The 18,438-nt window shown below is 46.7% G+C and overlaps 1 protein-coding gene across 2 annotated transcripts in view; it reads right to left on the bottom strand.

Moving 5' to 3' along the window:
• WDR26 (WD repeat domain 26) overlaps positions 1-11,655 on the bottom strand; it is a 68,229-nt gene extending 56,574 nt beyond the window's left edge. Inside the window, exon 1 of one of the 2 annotated variants that reach the window (XM_056568462.1) lies at positions 11,637-11,655. Coding sequence is in view for 1 of the 2 variants with exons in the window: in XM_056568461.1 (XP_056424436.1) it covers positions 10,812-11,101 (290 nt within the window). In the remaining variant the exon portion in view is untranslated. Of the gene's footprint in view, positions 1-10,811; positions 11,403-11,636 lie in introns of those variants that run through there. The other variant, XM_056568461.1, reaches the window with a different exon arrangement.
• Positions 11,656-18,438: the final 6,783 nt, after the last annotated feature.

Below are 18,438 nucleotides of genomic sequence, written 5' to 3'. Positions count from 1 at the left end.
GAGCGAGTTCGCTTTGTGCGTAATGACGGGCCATACAGGGGCCGGAGCAGCGCGACTTCATGGCTCCGCCCCTCATGACATCACGGCCCGTCCCCTTAATGCAAGTCTATGGTAGAGGGCGTGACGACCACCACGCCCCCTTCCCATAGATTCGTATTGACGGGGGCGGGCCGTGATGTCACAAGGGGCGGAGCCGTGAAACAACGATGCTCCGGCCCCTGTATTGCCCGTCATTACGTGCAGAGCGAACTCGCTCTGTGCAGTAATGATAGCGGGGTGCTGCAACAGCGATCCCCGGGGTCCCCAGCAGCGGGACTGCGGTGATCTGACATCTTATCCCCTATCCTTTGGATAGGGGATAAGATGTCTAGGGGCGGAATACCCCTTTAAAATAAAACATTAAACTTGACATGTTGTAGAGCAGCGTTTCCTTACCAGTGTCTCTAGCTATTGCAAAACTACAACTCCCAGCATGTCCGGACATGGTGGAAGTTGCAGTTTTGCAACAGCTGGAGGCACACAGGTTGGGAGACACTGCTCTAGTATAACAATACACCACTTTCTCTACTCATTACATCAGATGGCGCTTCACCTACTGCCATATTGTATATGCTTTGTTTTAAAACTGCAATCTCATTCTCATATAAAAAGGTTATGACTTCTAGGGATATTAGATCAGGTCATCTGCTACATGAATCGGCTTTCTATGGGGGCTATAGCCATACTGCTGTATTGTGAGCATTGTGTATTAAAGGGGTACCCCGGCCAAAGCCATAATATACCTATTCTCCTGACAAAAGTATAAATGGAGCAGGAGCAATGCTGTCATGATTTAATTGGGAGAGGAGGGGGTGAGAGTGGGGTTGGCACTATATATAGTCAGTATGTGTATATATTGGACACATTTTTGGAATAAATCTTTGGATTTTTTTGGATTCTGTGTGCTGCGGATATTTCCTTTTTGTATACTACATGGACCCCTGAACCAGGTCTGGACTCTGCGTGCACAATGCAATACTAGCTCCTAGGACGTGCTGCTTCCATTGGCATGTATAATAAAAATATATACATAAAATAAAAAATATAAATAACCAAAGAATAAGTTGGCCAGCACTATTGATTCCAATCTATTATATGGACCTGGCATACAGGTGCAGGCTGCTGGGCTAAATATACAGCAACAAGAGAATACAGCAGCACACTGCCAGCACATTTGTTGCACTACAGCTGTATAGTTTTCACGTTTTATCTATACCTTTGTGCTGGCAGTGTGCTGCTGTATGTATGTGTGTATATATATATATCATTTTTATTTTATTTATTTTTTTAAATGTATTACACACACACACACACTAGGGATCGACCGATTATCGGTTTGGTCGATATTCTTGGCCGATAATCACGATTTTGGACAATTACCTTGCCGATATGCCCCGCCCCCCGGGCCAGAGACCACCGCCGCCTCCCCTATCCCCGGTTTTATAATTACCTGTTCTCGGGGTCCGCACTACTTCTGGCTCCTGCGACGTCCTCAACGCGACGTCACAGTCAGTGCGCACAGTGACAGCTCAGGACGACACCGGAGCCAGAAGTAGTGCGGACCCTGGGCCACGAGAACAGGTAATTATAAAACTGGGGATGGGGGGGGAGGCAATGGGGCAGCAGTGGTGGTAGGACTAAGGAAGACCCCAGGACAGGCAGGGGGAGAGAAGCGGGGGGCCAGGGGGTGTAATAGTCAATAACTTAATCCGATATTCTGGTATAAATTATCGGCTATCGGCCTGAAAGGTCACAGATTATCAGCCCTAAAAAAAATAAACAAACAAACGATATCGGTCGATCCCTAATATACACACACACACACACACACTAATATATATATATTACACACACAAAAAAAAAAAAATATATATTTATAAACACACACACACAAAAAAACAACAAGCACACAACAGGTCCCCATATCATCCAGAACATAATCTTTTCCGGCTGCAGCATCATCTTTGTCCCAGCTGAAGCACGAGCTGGGAAAAAGTCCTAGAAGTGAGGGCGGGACTAGCACTCCTCTGTTTTCATGCTGAAGCCTGATAGGACAGGAGTGAGCACAGAGAGGAGGTTACAGAGCAGCCTGCAGTGATTGGATGAAGACATCCAGCACTGCACAGCAGACTCGGGGAGGAAGTGAATGCATAACGAGTGATGGCAGGCTCAGGGCTTTCCTTAGAGCAGTGGATGTCAGAATTAGTGAGCAGCAGAACAGATGGATTTGTGAGCCACATACAGAAGCTAGACACACAACAAAACACATAAAGAATCTGCATGGCCTAGTGAGTAACATAAGAATAATATATATTTTTTTCTAGTGATATGACAGGTACGCTTTAAATCAATAGCATTTCCCAACCAAAACTGTTGTGCTCCGACAGCTGAGGAATACATTAACCCTCAACGATCGCGCGGATGTCCGCCATTAACCCCTCAGATGCAGTGATCAATACAGATCACGGCATCTGCAGCATCACGGTACTTTGGATGATCGGATCGCCTGCAGCGCTGCCGTGGCGATCCGATCATCCAGCATGGCGGCTGGAGGTCCCCTCACCTGGCTCCGGTCGTCTCCCGGGTCTTCTGCTCTGGTCTGAGATCGAGCAGAGCAGAAGATCACCGATTATACTGATCAGTGCTGTGTCCTATACATAGCACTGAACAGTATTAGCAATTGAATGATTGCTATAGATAGTCCCTTATGGGGACTATTAAAGTGTAAAAATAAAAGTAAAAAAAAAATAATTAGAAAAACCCCCTCCCCCAATAAAAACGTAAATTGTCCCATTTTGGAGGAAAAAAGGCAAACGTAAAAATCTAAATTGTCTGTGTCCTTAAGGCCCAAATGGGGCTTCATCCTTAAGGGGTTAAAGAGTCATAAAAACTTCTCTCTAAGGTGTAAATAAAGAGCAATCCCGGACCCATTCTGGGCATCCTGAGATTTGTTCCAGCAGCAAGGTGTAGACCCCTGTGACAGGCGCGGGGTCTTTGTTGAGCTTTGCTGCTCTTTTTGTACGTGTTGCCGGAATAAATCTCAGGATGCCGGATTGCTCTTAATTTATGATGCCTTACGTGACACGGCAGAAGTTTTTATTTACTATAAATCTGCCCGGTTTATCAATGTACGGATACTGATACTTTTGACATGTTGTAGCGCAGTGTTTCCCAACCAGAGTGCCTCCAGCTGTTGCAAAATTAAAACTCCCAGCAACTGTTGGAGGCATCCTTGTTGGTAAACACTGCTCTAATGTCTATTTTGTCTTGTGGATAGATAACCTCCATTAGGTCCGGAGTTCTGGTTTGGCAACAGCTGGAGGCGCGCTGGTTGGGAAACACTATTGTAAAGACATGTGAAAAGTTATGACCCTCTCTGATCAATAGATGAGGTGCAGAGGATCTCTCCCTGGCTTGGTATTCGTCTTTATGATTGCAGGCGAAGGGCTCCATTATAAAGTCTACGAGTGCTGCCGTATACTTCACCTGGCCATATCTAGAGATTGGAAGGGGTCCCAGGACTGAGACACCTACTGATCGAAACTTTTCACATGTCCATTTTTCACAAAAGTGACAGTAACACTATAACCCCTTAAAGGGGTATTCCGGTAGAAAACACTTTTTTTTATTAATTTATTTTTAAATCAACTGGTACCAGAAAGTTAAACAGATTTGTAAATTACTTCTATTAAAAAATCGTAATCCTTCCAGTACTTATTAGCTGCTGAATACTACAGAGGAAATTATTTTCTTTTTGGAACAGAGCTCTCTGCTGACATCACAAGCACAGTGCTCTCTGCTGACACCTCTGTCCAGAGCAGCATATGTTTGCCATGGGGATTTTCTCCTGCTCTGGACAGTTCCTAAAATGGACAGAGATGTCAGCAGAGAGCATTGTGCTTTTGATGTCAGCAGAGAGCTCTGTGTTCCAAAAAGAAAAGAATTTCCTCTGTAGTATTCAGCAGCTAATAAGTACTGGAAGGATTAAGGTTAATAGAAGTAATTTACAAATCTGTTTAACTTTCTGGCACCAGTTGATTTAAAAAAAAATAAATAAAATAAAGTTTCCACCGGAGGACCCCTTTAACATTGTTCTAGATCGTCGCTCGCTTAGCAATCCTATCTCGATCAATTCGGACAATAATGGCCCCCATGTCATAGGGCCCTACTGTGTGAGTCCTATATGGCTCTAGTGATGCTGGGAGTTGTAGTTTTGCAGCAGCTGGAGGCACCTTGGTTGGGAAACACTGCTGTACAGTGACAATATACTACAGAGATTGAAAGGGGGGGGGGTGTATAAAAGCAATGGTGGGAACAAAACAGTCAGATTAGGTGTCGGTGGTCTCTGCCCTGTAAGGTATTTGGGCGCTGGGCTCTGCCATTGTTTACTGTCATGTAGGTGGGGATCACAGGTCAGCGCGGGGGTCTGTCTGCCTCTATCGCTGTCAGACACTTATTCTTCTGGTAACGCAATAAGTTCAGCTTATACTCCAGGAGACAGAGAGAAAGAGACCCCTGGGGTGTGAGGATTCCTCTGAATCTCCCCTTCCCCCATCCAGCGAGAGCCTCCCCCTCCCTTGTGTCAGCAGAGTAGTAGTAAGTCCTCCTCTTCTTCAGCCCACTGCTAGATGTAAACATCACCCTCCCCGTCATCATCACCCTGGAAAGATGGCAAATATTAACCGCTTATCTGCTGCCAGAAGAAGAGGGGGGGGGGTGGAAATAATGCATCTTCTTTAGTCAACGGCAAGATGGAAGACAAAGACGACAAGTATGCGGACGAGAGAAGACGTAAGGGATCGGTCCTTGGCACAAGCTGCAAATACACAGTCACTACACTGGCTCAGCTGTGCTAAAAAAAAAAAAAAGCAGCTCAGCGACAACAACCCCCCCTGATCTACAAAAACAGCACCAGAGCCATGTAGGATGGCCAGTATTAAAGGGGGATTCACACCGTAGGGCCCATTATTGGCCGAAATGATCGGCGAGATAGGATTGCTAAATGAGCAATGATCTGGAACAATGTTTCCCAACCAGAGTGCCTCCAGCTGTTGCAAAAACGACAACTCCCAGCATCACTAGTGTCATATAGGATGGCCAGTATTAAAGGGGGTTCACACAATAGGGCCCTATTAAAGGCGGCCATTACTGACCGAAATGATCGGCAAGATAGGATTGCTAAACGAGCGACGATCTAGAACAGTGTTTCCCAACCAGGGTGCCTCCAGCTGTTGCAAAAACTACAACTCCCAGCATCACTAGAGCCATATAGGATGGCCAGTATTAGAGGGGGATTCACACAGTAGGGACCTATTACATGAAGCCATTATTGGCCAACGAGCGACGATCTAGAACAATGTGTCCCAACCAGGGTTCCTCCAGCTGTTGCAAAAACTACAACTCCCAGCATGCCTGGACAGCCTTTGGCTGTCCAGGCATGCTGGGAGTTGTAGTTTTTGCAACAGCTGGAGGAACCCTGGTTGGGAAACACTGATCTAGAAGATCACATTTTGGAGGACTCTCAACACTAGAATGGGGGTCTCCCACTGCATTTGAACCCTGTTCTCACTACAAATGATTTATCGGACATTACCAGTCCGACACCTCATCATAAGGGGTTACCCGGTGGGTGGGCAGCCCTGAGGTCTGACGCTTACCCATAAGGCCTTTGCTCGGCCACTGAACCATTCACTGACTATAGGACTGCAGAAGATAGTCAACGATGGAGCCCAGCCGAGACCCCCCACAAAAACAGCAGCCAGCCATCTTTACTATTCCTAAAGGACTAAAGCGGCAGCCAAGGGTGCAGTCTGACCCTACACAAGAACAGGGGCCTTTTACCCCCCAATTGAATGATCAGTGGGACTTCCAAACTCAGCTAAGTTCAATGCTCTGCAATCTTTGGTAGACCCATAGCGAGTGAATGGAGCAGTGCCTGGGCATGTGTGCTGGTGTGTCAGCAAGAAAGCCCCTATCCTGTGATCGGTGGAGGACCCAACTGGACTCCAAAAGGTGCTGAACATTGCTATGCTAGAAAGACCAGAAAGACCCGGGGGGGGGGGGACACAAAGTAACCCTATTGTTAAGATCAGTGGAACTTTCAAAGATATAAAAAAAAAGTACTACAACTTCCAGCATGTCTGGACAGCCAACGTTGAAAATGCATGTTGCCGCTCTATTTATGTGGTGGTGGAGGTCCCAGCAGGACTTCTAAAGATAGCGCAGCAGTGGTCTCCAAACTGTGGAACTCCAGATGTTGCAAGACTACTACTCCCAGCATGTCCAGGGAAACCTGCTTGGGGAAAAAGAGGCATGTCAAAAGTTTTGATCCGTTGGGGTATCAGTGATAAGACCTTCTTTGATCGTAGTTGTCGGGGCATGCTGGGAGTTGTAGTTTCGCAACGGCTGGAGGGAGAAAGTTTGGAGACCACTTTAGTAAAGGATGTGACGTTCGGAAGACCGATAAGGGGTTAACAAGAGAGATGGCAGCGCAAGCATGAGAAGAGGCCCAAATCAAATAAAATACTTATACCCTGTGGATAGGGGGGAAAAAACCTCCATGAATCGGGGTGTTTCTTTAAAGGGGTACTCCACTGGAAAACTTTTATTTTTTTTTTTAAATGAACTGGTGCCAGAAAGTTAAACAGATTTGTAAATTACTTCTATTAAAAAAATCTTAATCCTTCCAGTACTTAGCTGCTGTATGCTCCACAGGAAGTTCTTTTCTTTTAGAATTTCCTCTGTCTGACCACAGTGCTCTCTGCTGATACCTCTGTCCATGTCAGGAACTGTCCAGATTTGCTATGTGTAGATTTGCTCCTACTCTGGACAGTTCCTAAAATGGACAGAGGTGTCAGCAGAGAGCACTGTGGTCATGATGTCAGCAGAGAGCACTGGTCAGACAGAAAGGAAATTTAAAAAGAAAAGTCCTTCCTGTGGAGCATACAGCAGCTGATAAGTACTGGAAGGATTAAGATTTTTAAATAGAAGTAATTTACAATATGTTTAACTTTCTGGCATCAGTTGATTTAAAAAAATAAAACAAAACATTTTCCAGAGGAGTACCCCTTTAAAAGCATGAATTCTGATGATCCAGAACATCTGATACTCCAGCTCCTATATGTGATATAAAGAGGAACACCACCAATTAGAGGAATTCGCCACTTCTGAGAAATGTTTCCACCTCATCTGAGTGAGGCAGTTCCTAAAATTGTAGAATCGTTCCCCACTGGCTCGCTCTCTCTATAAATAAATTAATAATAATAATAATAATTATTATTATTTATCATCATCATCAATAAACACACACAAATCTCTCTCTCTCTCTCTCTCATTTATTTTTTTAATGTATTTTTTTTTTTTTTTTTTTTTCATAGTCTGTGACTAGTTTGGTGATGTCCCCACTCTGGCTAATGATTTTAGGAATACATGTGACACTTGAGAGCGAGGTCTCTACACAGACCGGCCGGCCCCGCAGCGGAGCGATAAGCCGGGCTATAAACAGACGCTGACTTCAGGCCGGGGCCAGCCTGGCGCACACACACATGTATGGTGCCGATCAGGGGGAGCGCCATCTGCTTACACCTCATGTGACGGGTTTATCTATCACTACAGAGTGGGGGGCATCGGCTGTACACAATGGGCAGGGTGTCAGCTGTTGGGCCACGTCATGTGTCACTCACTGTACGTTGTAAATCTGTGTTTGTAGTAAGTGTTCACCAACCTGTGGCTCGCCAGCTGTTATAAAACTACAACTCCCAGAATGCACCAGCAGCAAAAAGCAGTCCAGGCATGATGGGAGTTGTAGTTTTTCAGACAGCGGAGAGCCAGATGCCCAGTGATATCAGATGAGATCAGATGCTGGATTAATGGACCTTAGGGTAAAAGAGTGGACTCAAACTGTGGACCTCCAGCTGTTGCAAAACTACAACTCCCAGCATGCCCGGACAGCCGTTGGCTGTCCGGGCATGCTGAGAGTTGTAGTTTTGCAACAGCTGGAGGTTCAGTTTGGAGACCACTGCTTTACTATGTTCAGAGGTCCTACTGGGATCTCCACTGATCTTAAGTAAACTGAGCGTCAGTGTGTGTACTCTTAATGTTGGCTGTCCGGGCATGCTGGGAGTTGTAGTTTTGCAACAGCTGGAGGTCCACAGTTTGGAGACTATTGTCTGACTCCAGTATATATAATAATAATAATAATAATAATAATAGAAAGAAAAAAAAATGGAAGCTACACTGTGACCAGGACTGATATAAAAGTATATTTATATACACACGCACACAGTATAAGGCTGGGTTCACACCACGTTTTTGCTATACATTTCCCGTTTCAGGTTTTTGATAAAAACGGATTACTCAAAACCGGACTAAACTATCAACACGTGTGTACAAATTTTAATCCGTATACGGTTTCATAAATAATCTCCAGTTGCATCCGCTTTTTTTTTTTTAAAGAAAAAAAAAAGTATACGTTTTTAACTTTTCATTCTATTATGAATAAAGTTTCACTTGTTTGATTGAAATTCCAAGGGGGAAAAAAAACTGTGAAAAGTCAAACTGTATGGTGAAAACCGGATGGAACTGTACACACACGGTTTTCTACAGTTCCCATTGACTCCCATGAAAAATAATAATAAATAATACATATATGTTTTCAATATGGTTTTTAACCCTGACAAACTGTACAGGATGCAGAACCTGATGCATCGTTTGGCAGACGGTTTTCAATACGGTTCTGTACGGTTTTCACATTGAAAACGTATACAGGAACTGTATTGCAAAAACGTGGTGTGAACCCGGCCTAATAATTACCCATCCAAAACTGAGTGCCCAGAGACTTGTACAAACATCACAAAGACCAAGAATACACAAGTATCTATAGGTCTCAGTACAACAACCGGCTCTGACTGTCTACAGTGACTGGTCCTGAGATTGACAACTAAGAAAGAAGAACGAAATCTAGAGACAGACACCGGTATATAGCAACGCAGGGAGCAGAAGACGACCTCCTGGTTCAGCCTGTCTATATTGTTTACTTTTAGGTTTATATCCTAAACATTAGATCTAGAGACAGAAAGTGAGAGACAGGTAAATTATAGAGAAAGACACATTAGATGTAGAGATAAAGAAAAGAGACATCTAGGGGAAAGGGGACATGAGCTCTAGAGAGAAAGGGGCAGGTAGGTGACATCTAGAGAGAAAGGGGCAGGTAGGTGACATCTAGAGAGAAAGGGGCAGGTAGGTGACATCTAGAGAGAAAGGGGCAGGTAGGTGACATCTAGAGAGAAAGGGGCAGGTAGGTGACATCTAGAGAGAAAGGGGCAGGTAGGTGACATCTAGAGAGAAAGGGGCAGGTAGGTGACATCTAGAAAGGGACATGAGCACTAGAGAGACAGGAAGATGAAATCTAGAGAGAAAGGGGCATGAAACCAACATGTATGAGCTCTAGAGACATGAGACACCAGATCTGAAAACCATAACATGACTAAGGTGACAGAGACATCTAGACAGTGAGAGAGACAGGCATGAGATCTAGAGGGAAGAAGACAGGAATATGGGATCTAGAGCCAGAGAGACAGGTACATGAGATCTAGAGGGAAGACGACAGGAATATGGGATCTAGAGCCAGAGAGACAGGTACATGAGATCTACAGACAGAGAGACAGGTACATGAGATCTACAGACAGAGAGACAGGTACATGAGATCTAGAGGGAAGAAGACAGGAATATGGGATCTAGAGCCAGAGAGACAGGTACATGAGATCTAGAGCCAGAGAGACAGGCACATGAGATCTAGAGCCAGAGAGACAGGCACATGAGATCTAGAGGGAAGAAGACAGGAATATGGGATCTAGAGCCAGAGAGACAGGCACATGAGACCTAGAGGGAAGACGACAGGTACATGAGATCTAGAGCCAGAGAGACAGGTACATGAGATCTAGAGGGAAGAAGACAGGAATATGGGATCTAGAGCCAGAGAGACAGGTACATGAGACCTAGAGGGAAGACGACAGGTACATGAGATCTAGAGCCAGAGAGACAGGTACATGAGATCTAGAGGGAAGAAGACAGGAATATGGGATCTAGAGCCAGAGAGACAGGTACATGAGACCTAGAGGGAAGACGACAGGTACATGAGATCTAGAGCCAGAGAGACAGGTACATGAGATCTAGAGGGAAGAAGACAGGTACATGAGATCTAGAGCCAGAGAGACAGGTACATGAGATCTAGAGGGAAGAAGACAGGTACATGAGATCTAGAGGGAAGAAGACAGGTACATGAGATTTAGAGGGAAGAAGACAGGTACATGAGATTTAGAGGGAAGAAGACAGGAATATGGGATCTAGAGCCAGAGAGACAGGTACATGAGATCTACAGACAGGTCATCTAAAGAGATAAGGAGACAGACAAGGATGAGAGACAGGCCTGAGACCCCTACAGGAGAGCTGTCAGCTGACCCTCAGTAACCAATCACAGTTCGCTCCTCATCCCCCCTGATAAGTGACAGCTGCCCTCTGCTCGGTTGCTATGGACAACAGAGAGCGTTTACATTACACTATGATAAATGTGATGTCATCCGCCTATAGGGGGCAGTGCGGGGAGTAAACAACAGGGCATGACGTCACCTACACTGTATACTGACAGCAATGACGTCACACCATAACACCGTATACACCTCCTCCCCGATCATGTATGCACAGGACGTGACGTCACCAGCAGAGACGATATGTTCCGCGATTGAGAGGCGATCTGTCGCGACACACACACTCACTTGAGGCCCAGGCCGTGCAGGTGCTGACCGATCAGGCGGATGACGTCCTCGTCTGCCGGGCTCAGCCGCTTCTTCTTCTTCAGGCCCGGCTGCTCGGCGGTGCTGGAGGCGGCACAGGAGGAGGACGCGGCCCCGTTACTGGTGCTCAGGAGCCCGTTAGAGTGCGCCTGCTCCCCGCCGGTACCGGAGGACGAGGCCTCCCCGTTCTGTGAGGAGGAGGAGGGGGCGCCGCTGTCCTGCTCCGGGCCCCCCGAGCCCCCCGCACCGGCCGCTGCCCCGTTGGCCTGCATGTTCCCCCCGCTGGCTCCTCTACCGCCGGGTATGACCGATTGAGTCTCCGCCGCTTCTCCTGCCGCCGCCGCCTCCTCCGAGGCTCGGTGCTTCTTCCGCGGGGGAGGGGTCGCTCGGCCGGTGTCCGAGTCTGAGGAGGAAGCGGAGGCCAGAGTTTCCTCACCGAGAGCGGCCGTGGTTGGTGGCTGAGGAGAGAGGACACCGCGCCGTCCCCCTCCCGGGGTGTGTGCAGGTGAGGACGGGGAGGGAGGAGGAGGGAGGGGGGGAAGATCCGCGGCCGCTGCTCGGCGGCTCCGGGGCTGTCACAGGCGGCTTCCCCCTCAGCTGCGGCACTAATGGAGTCCGAGCCGTGACGTCACCGGAAATGCCTATAGAGGCTCAGAGCTCACTTCCGGTTCTGCAGGAGGGGAGGAGAATCGGGCGGGGAGAAGGCGGGGTCACCGACCATAACAATAACAACGCGACGTCACCCACCGGAGCGCCGACCGGACTGGGCGGGGCCTCACACCGATAATCGCTCAGAGAGAGACCCACCGGACCGGAAACAGCTGTATGTGTCACCGGAGCATGCTGGGACTTGTAGTTCAAACATCTCGGCTTTTGACAGTTATGGCAGTCACGTGTTATGAAGAAAAAGTTGCAGCAGTTAAAAAGTTTTGAAACTTCAGAAAAAAAAAATCAAAAATTGTAAAAAAAAAATCAAAAATTGCAGCTGTGATCCTTTTAGGCCAGAGTTCTCCACACTGTGGTCCTCCAGCTGTTGCAAAACTACAACTCCCAGCATGCCTAGAGAGCCAAGCAACTGTTACAAAACTACAATTCCCAGCAATCCCCAGGTAGCCAATAAAAGTCAACCACCCATTGAAAAACTGCAACTCCCAGCATGCCCAGATAGCCAATCAGCTGATGCGTAACTACAACTCCCAGCATGCCCAAATAGCCAATCAGCTAATGCGTAACTACAAACTTCTGATCTCACTCTAAAACAGTGGCCTCCAAACTGTGAGCCTCCAGCTGTTGCAAAACTACAACTCCCAGCATGCCCGGACAGCCAATCAGCTGTTGTAAAACTACATCTCCCAGCGTGCCCGGACGGGCACGCTGGGAGTTGTAGTTTTGCAACAGCTGGTTGGCAGCAGTGCATGTTGGAAGTTTTAGTGATGCAACAGCTGGAGGCTCACAGTTTGGAGACCACTGTTTTAGAGTGAGATCAGAAGTTTCCATCACTGGATTGGTTAAATTCATATTTCGGCAAATCTTCAACATGTGGATGTGCCCAAAGGCTGTGTTCACACACCATTTTTTGTGCCTTATTTTCAGCCATATTGCGGTTCACATAGGCCAGATATATGTATATATATATATATATATATATATATAACAAACCTACAAAGAACAACACTGCAGCAGAAAAAAAAAATATATATAAATCTTTATTTGACATTGCAGAACACGTTTGCACCAAAACAATAAGGGGGGATATCTATGGCACAGATCCATGTAAACTAGCCTAATATTACTACAGGAGGCCTAATACTACTACAGGAGGCCTAATACTACTACAGGAGGCCTAATCATACTACAGGAGGCCTAATACTACTACAGGAGGGATTAATACTACTACAGGAGGGCTTAATACTACTACAGGAGGGATTAATACTACTACAGGAGGGCCTAATACTACTACAGGAGGGCTTAATACTACTACAGGAGGGCTTAATACTACTACAGGAGGGCTTAATACTACTACAGGAGGGCTTAATACTACTACAGGAGGGCCTAATACTACTACCGGAGGGCCTAATACTACTACAGGAGGGCCTAATACTACTATAGGAGGCCTAATACTACTACCGGAGGGCCTAATACTACTACCGGAGGGCCTAATACTACTACAGGAGGGCCTAATACTACTACAGGAGGGCCTAATATTACTACAGGAGGCCTAATACTACTACAGGAGGCCTAATACTACTACAGGAGGGCTTAATACTACTACAGGAGGGCCTAATACTACTACAGGAGGGCCTAATACTACTACCGGAGGGCCTAATATTTTTCCACGGAGGCCTAATACTACTACAGGAGGCCTAATACTACTACAGGAGAGCCTAATACTACTACAGGAGGGCCTAATACTACTACAGGAGGGCCTAATACTACTACAGGAGGGCTTAATACTACTACAGGAGGGCCTAATACTACTACAGGAGGGCCTAATACTACTACAGGGGAGCTTAATACTACTACAGGAGGGCCTAATACTACTACCGGAGGGCCTAATATTACTACAGGAGGCCTAATACTACTACAGGAGGCCTAATACTACTACAGGGGAGCTTAATACTACTACAGGAGGGCCTAATACTACTACCGGAGGGCCTAATATTACTACAGGAGGCCTAATACTACTACAGGAGGGCTTAATACTACTACCGGATGGCCTAATATTACTACAGGAGGCCTAATACTACTACAGGAGGCCTAATACTACTACAGGAGAGCTTAATACTACTACAGGAGGGCTTAATTCTACTACAGGAGGGCCTAATATTACTACAGGAGGGCCTAATACTACTACAGGAGGGCCTAATACTACTACAGGGTGGCCTAATATTACTACAGGAGGGCCTAATATTACTACAGGAGGGCTTAATATTACTACAGGAGGGCCTAATATTACTACAGGAGGGCTTAATATTACTACAGGAGGGCCTAATATTACTACAGGAGGGCTTAATATTACTACAGGAGCACCTAATATTACTACAGGAGGGCTTAATACTACTACAGGAGGGCCTAATATTACTACAGGAGGGCTTAATATTACTACAGGAGCACCTAATATTACTACAGGAGGGCTTAATACTACTACAGGAGGGCCTAATATTACTACAGGAGGGCCTAATACTACTACAGGAGGGCCTAATATTACTACAGGAGGGCCTAATACTACTACAGGGGGGCCTAATATTACTACAGGAGGGCTTAATACTACTACAGGAGGGCCTAATATTACTACAGGAGAGCCTAATACTACTACAGGAGGGCCTAATATTACTACAGGAGGGCTTAATACTACTACAGTAGGGCCTAATATTACTACAGGAGAGCCTACTACTACAGGGGAGCCTAATATTACTATAGGAGAGCCTAATATTACTACAGGAGGGCTTAATACTACTACAGGAGGGCCTAATATTACTACAGGAGAGCCTAATACTACTACAGGAGGGCCTAATATTACTACAGGAGGGCTTAATACTACTACAGGAGGGCCTAATATTACTACAGGAGGGCTTAATACTAGTACAGGGAAGCCTAATATTACCACAGGGGAGCCTAATACTACTACAGGGGAGCCTAATATTACTACAGGAGAGCCTAATACTACTACAGGGGAGCCTAACACTACTACAGGGGAGCCTAATACTACTACTACAGGGGAGCCTAATATTACTACAGGAGGGCTTAATACTAGTACAGGGAAGCCTAATACTACTACAGAAAAGCCTAATAACGCGTGGGCCTAATACTACTACAGGGGGGCTAATACTACTACAGGAGCGCTTAATACTACTACAGGGGAGCCTAATATTACTAACGGAGGGCCTAATAGCACGGGGGCCTAATACTACTACGGGGGGGGGGGGGGGGGGGGCTGATACTACTACAGGGAAGCCTAATTCTACTACAGGGGTGACCTAATTCTTAGCGAGAGTGGATTAATATTACAGATGGCCCAGAGGTGGACCAAACTATACGGGGGCACAGTGTGAAGCCTAACTACTATATGGGGGCACAGTGTGAGGTCTAATTACCATATGGGGCACAGTGTAAGGCCTAACTACTATATGGGGGCACAGTGTGAGGCCTAACTACTATATGTGTGCGGCAGCAGTTAGATAGACATATTTCATGGCTTTAGGGAGGCTTGGGAATATTGATACTATATGGGGGGCACAGTGTGAGGCCTAACTACTATATGGGGGGGGCACAGTGTGAGGCCTAACTAGTATATGGGGGTACAGTGTGAGGCCTAGCTACTATATGGGGGCACAGTGTGAGGTCTAATTACCATATGGGGGCACATTGTGAGGCCTAACTACTATATGGTGGCACAGTGTGAGGTCTAATTACCATATGGGGGCACATTGTGAGGCCTAACTACTATATGGGGGCACAGTGTGAGGTCTAATTACCATATGGGGGCACATTGTGAGGCCTAACTACTATATGGGGGCACACTGTGAGGTCTAATTACCATATGGGGCACAGTGTGAGGCCTAACTACTGTATGGGGGCACAGTGTGAGGCCTAACTACTATATGTGTGTGGCAACAGTTAGATAGACATATTTCATGGCTTTAGGGAGGCTTGGGAATATTGATTTGAGCCAGAGTTTCGCTGTTCTGTTCTGGGGGGGGGGGGGCTAATAACACAGGGGGGCCTAATACTACTACAGGGGGTGGCTAATACTAATACAGGAGGGCCTAATACTACTACAGGGGAAACCTAATACTTAGGGAGAGGGGATTAATATTACAGATGGCCCAGAGGGGGACCAAACTACTATACGGGGGCACAGTGTGAAGCCTAATTACCATATGGAGGCACAGCGTAAGGCCTAACTACTATATGGGGGCAAAGTGTGAGGCCTAACGAGTATGTGGGGGCACATTCTGAGGCCTTACTCCCATTCACACTTCTGAAATTCCGCTTGCAGAATTTCAGAAGTGTGAATGGGAGTGCGGAATCCCATAGAAGTCTATGGTCTTTAATCTGAGGCAAAAATTCTGCCGTGTGAATAGACCCTCCGCCCAGCATCGCCAGTCAACCTGGCTCGGAGCGAACTTCGCTCCGTGCACGGGATGTATGGGGGGGCCGCAGCCAAGATCGCGCGGGTCACCTTTTGATAGGGGATAAGATGTCTAGGGGCTGAGTACCCCTTGAAGGCCTGGTTCACAGTACGGAATTTCCGAGTGGAATTCCGCTTTAAAATTCCACTGGGTATGGTATTCCCCTGCACAGTACACACTATGGAATTTCAGCAGTGGACGTTCCACCCCTGAAATTGCGCCACCGAAAGAATGATCGTGCTTATTCTTTTGACGGAATCCATCTGGATTACATTGCCGTCTATGGGAAGTCAATGTGCGTGAGGTCCTGGTGCCGACTGATTCTGAATTTTTCCCACCGGAGATTCCGTAGTGTGGATCGCGTAATTTTCACTGCGAAATTCAGTCTTCGGCTGTCCGGGCTTGCTGCTGGGTGTTGTAGTTTTGCAACAGCTGGAGACACCAATTAAAAGAAGAGGAGGCAGATGTAGTGGAGCAACTCATGGCTGCAGGATCAGACTACACAACGTTGTTTTGTAGTCTGTAACCATGGAGACACTCAGACACTTTGCATAGGAAATGTATACACATAACCAAAAGGAGATTTATTTATTTTATAAAACATCTTTTTGCTACAGTCTTTTTTTTTTAAAGCAAATATTACTATAAATAGTACTTATCAGCTGCTGTATACTACCGAGAAATTTGTCAAATTCTTTCGATTCTGACCACAGTGCTCTCTGCTGACACCTCTGTCCATGTCAGGAACTGTCCAGATTAGAAGCAAATCCCCATAGCAAACCTCTCCTGCTCTCGACAGTTCCTGACACAGACAGAGGTGTCAGCAGAGAGCACTGTGGTCAGACGGGAAAGAACTTCACAATTTTCTCTGAAGTATACAGCAGCTGATAAGTACAGGAAGGATTAAGATTTTTTAAATAGAAGTAATTTCCAAATTTGTTTAATTTTATGGCACCAGTTGATTTGAAAAACCTGGTCTTAAGGGTAGGTTCACACTACGATTGTAGTGTACGGGTGGTGGATCCGGTTGGGAGGAGCGAAAACCAGCCGCTCCCGTATCTCAGCCGGATCCAGCCCGAACCCCATTCATTTCAATGAGCCGACCGGAGTCAAACGCTAAGCGTTTGACTCCGGTCGGCTCATTGAACTGAATGGGGTTCGGCCGGATCCGGCTGGGATATGAGAGTGGCCGGTTTTCGCTCCTCCCAACTGGATCCAGCACCCGTAGTGTGAACCTACCTTTAACCTGGTCTTAGGCTGCATTCACACCTCGTTTTTTACATACGGGTGCCGGATCTGGCTGGGGTAGGGGCAAACCGGGCGCTCCCATATCCCAGCCGGATCAGCCCGTGACTTCATTTACTTTAAGGAGACGACCGGAGTCAAACGGTGACTCCAGTCGGCTCAGTTTTGACCCCTATGCGGTTTCCTGACCGGACCTAAAACCGTAGTATACTATGGTTTTAGGTCCGGTCCAAAACCGGATACGGGTCAAAACTGAGCCGACCGGAGTCACCGTTTGACTCCGGTTGTCTCCTTAAATGGGCACTGTCACCAACTTTATTTTTTGATATGTTGTAGTACTTATGTACTACAACATATCTCTAATATACTATTATTATTATTTTTTTTCATTAAAAAGGTTTAATTTACATTTAATAACCGGCTACTGAAAAAGGACTGATTTTGGAGTGGCAATCAGTCCTTTTTCAGTTAGGCTGCACTTGCTCCCTGCCTGTCAATCAGACAGGCGGGAGCGAGCGCATTGGCTCCCCGGCCACTGGCTGGGAGGCCACTCCTCCCGCACATCGCCGCCGCCTTGTTGCCGCCGCTGTCCCTGCACGCCCGCTGCCGGACTCTGCAGTAACTGCAAGTGTAATGAGGGAACGGGGTAGGGGGGGGGGGGGGAGGAAGGAACGGGCTAGTGCCGTAGCGGGGGGAGGGGGAAACAGGCTAGCATAAAAAAAAAATAGAATGGTGGAAGCTACTCTTTAAAGTAAATGGAGTCATGGGCTGATCCGGCTGGGGTAGGGGAGTGCTCGGTTTGCCCCTCCCCCAGCCGGATCCGTCACCCGTATGTAAAAAACGAGGTGTGAATGCAGCCTTAGAGAAATCTTGGTTACACCCGAGTGAGGCTCACAGGATCACACAAATATGTTTGACATGATGGAGAAGAGGTAGGATAGTAAGCGCCTGACCTGCCAAATAATAAAATCTCATGCAATGAATCACACAAGGAGTAATAAGTGTTTCATCTGTGCCAGCGGGGTAGATGTAAACAACAGAGCAAATCACAAGTGCAGGAATAACCACAGGGATGGCACGCATACCATGTGCCCGGAGGAGGCAGGCTACGAAATAATTTACCCATGTAAGGTAAGCACGAAAAATGCCAGTGTAGACCGAATATACTGTGCGTTCCCATGTGTGATGTGTTCCATTCAGGTGCAGAGGATGGCTGTATAATGTCCGGGTAT

Source organism: Hyla sarda, chromosome 3 (assembly GCF_029499605.1).
Source record: "Hyla sarda isolate aHylSar1 chromosome 3, aHylSar1.hap1, whole genome shotgun sequence".
NCBI lineage: Eukaryota > Metazoa > Chordata > Amphibia > Anura > Hylidae > Hyla > Hyla sarda.
The sequence above is the reverse complement of the archived record's forward strand: the minus strand, read 5'-3'. Positions and strand labels throughout refer to the sequence as shown.